Source organism: Anarrhichthys ocellatus, unplaced genomic scaffold, assembly GCF_004355925.1.
Source record: "Anarrhichthys ocellatus isolate YVR2014 unplaced genomic scaffold, GSC_Weel_1.0 scaffold7910, whole genome shotgun sequence".
Classification (NCBI taxonomy): Eukaryota; Metazoa; Chordata; class Actinopteri; order Perciformes; family Anarhichadidae; genus Anarrhichthys; species Anarrhichthys ocellatus.
The window spans coordinates 1-2,021 of record NW_022287884.1 but is presented as its reverse complement, the minus strand read 5'-3'; the positions used below and the strand labels follow the sequence as shown (position 1 = coordinate 2,021).

The following is a 2,021-nucleotide window of genomic DNA, read 5'->3' as shown; positions in this document are numbered from 1 at the left end:
TACAATAATCCTAAAAATATTTCCCTCCTCAGTTCATTTTTGTGAGTCGCAGCAAGCTGAAAGCGGTTGGAGCTGTGGTAACACTTCAAAACTCGATGCAGACAACACTCAGTGATTTGTAATGCAAAGCTGGCCAAGGCAACACGTCTCCTATGTGTTTCCTCCAAGCAAACACAACAGGGATCTCAGTTTCGTCCTGATCCTATATATCACTAGAGACCAGTCCACCGTGGACAGACCCAGATCCGGAGCGAGGAGGAGAGGTCAGCTCCCGGCAGCAGCAGCAGTGTCTCCTCCTCCTCCTCCTTCAGGTGCAGAGCTTCTCCTCTCTGGGAGCCAACACCGACACCACGCTGCTGGAGACCCAGGACGTATTGCTGGACCCGCTGGAGGGAAGGGAGGCACAGGAGAACCAGGACTGAGAGGGGCAGACTGTCAGACCCTGCTGCAGTAACATGAGAGGTTTTCTAAAGAGAGTCTGGTGCTCAGATACACTACCACTTTAGTCCACAGGGGGCGCTAGAATCAACACTTGATGAAAGTTCCTTGTTCTAAATAAATAACGTTGAAAATGAGAAGGTTGGACTCATTTTTACAACGGAAAAAACATTTTTTGTTAATACGGAGAAAGTAAAGCATACCGATAAAAGGTACTATCGAGTACAAGTATCAGTTCAAGCGTGAACGTACCCAACTATCCATATTCCTCTCCATCAGCTGCAGCTGAATGGTTTCTACTCTGTGTGGGTTACCATGTGACGAACTATGTGGTCCTTGCGCTGGAAGTTTTTACCGCAAATGGAGCAACTAAATGGTTTCTCTCCTGTGTGAGTCCTCATGTGTTTCTTCAGATTTGCCTTGCGGCTAAAACCTTTACCGCACGCAGAGCAGCTGAACGGTTTCTCTCCCGTGTGATTCCTCATGTGAACCTGTAAACTCCCTCTCCACCCAAAAGACTTCTCACACACTGAGCAGCTAAAAGGTTTTTCTCCCGTGTGAGACCTCATGTGTCTCTTCAGAGAACCCTTGAGGCCAAATCCTTTCCCACACTCAGAGCAGCGAAATGGTTTCTCACTAGCGCTACATTGCGAATCGCTGACGGTGGCTTCGTCATTTTTTAAAGAGTTTAAACGTGACTGAGGTTCTCTGGTCTCCTTCAAATCATCATCACTGTCTCTGGTCTCAGGTTCAGAGGTGTCAGAGTCAGTGTCATTAAATCCCACATCAGCAGGAACAGTTGAGCTGCTGGCTAGATGCTCCGTCTCTCTGCTCTCCTCAGTTTGGTTTTGTTGAATCTGTGAGGAGCCACCGACGCAATCGTGTTTTTTGAGCTGATAATGCCAAGTAAACCTTTTGTCACAAACCCCACATTTTACCCGTTTCTCCCCCGTGTGCATGGTCATGTGGTATAACAGATACCCCTTTTGTGCATATCTTTTGCTGCACACAGAGCAACTAAATGACTTCTCACCTGAATGATATATCATGTGTTTCGATAAGTGTGTTTTTTGAGAAAAACCTCTACCACAAACTGAACAACTGAATGGTTTCTCTCCCGAATGACATGTCATGTGTGTCTTTACGTAATAACGCTGGGAAAAACTTTTACCACAAACCGAGCAACCAAATGGTTTCTTTCCTGTGTGAGTTTTCTTATGAGTCATCAGATTTGCCTCACGGCCACCTGACTGAGGTTCTCTGGTCGCCTTCCAATCATCACTGTCATCAGTCTCAGGTCCAGAAGAGTCTCCAGTCTTCTCATCAGTATCTGGATCCGAGTTCCTGTCTGGTTCTGGTCCTCCACAGTCCTCTCCATCAGCTTCTGTTTTCATCTGTTCAGTTTGTCTTTGATGTAGCTGTGAGGACTGAGCTTCCTCTTCATCATCGTCTTCACTCTTCACAGGAGTGAATGAGAACTTGATATCAGCATCCTCCAGACCTTGAAGCTGCTCTCCCTCCTGACTGGTCCAGAGTTCCTCCTGTTCCTCTTTAATGTGTGGGGGCTCTGGGTCCTCCTGTTC

At 47.0% G+C, this 2,021-nt stretch overlaps 1 protein-coding gene across 1 annotated transcript; it reads right to left on the bottom strand.

The window, feature by feature from the left end:
* Positions 1–449: 449 nt before the first annotated feature.
* Positions 450–1,747, bottom strand: LOC116380605 (gastrula zinc finger protein XlCGF8.2DB-like). Its single transcript, XM_031842507.1, has one exon. The coding sequence runs from the start codon at positions 1,662–1,664 to the stop codon at positions 735–737; it is 930 nt and encodes a 309-aa protein (XP_031698367.1). The 5' UTR covers positions 1,665–1,747; the 3' UTR covers positions 450–734.
* Positions 1,748–2,021: the final 274 nt, after the last annotated feature.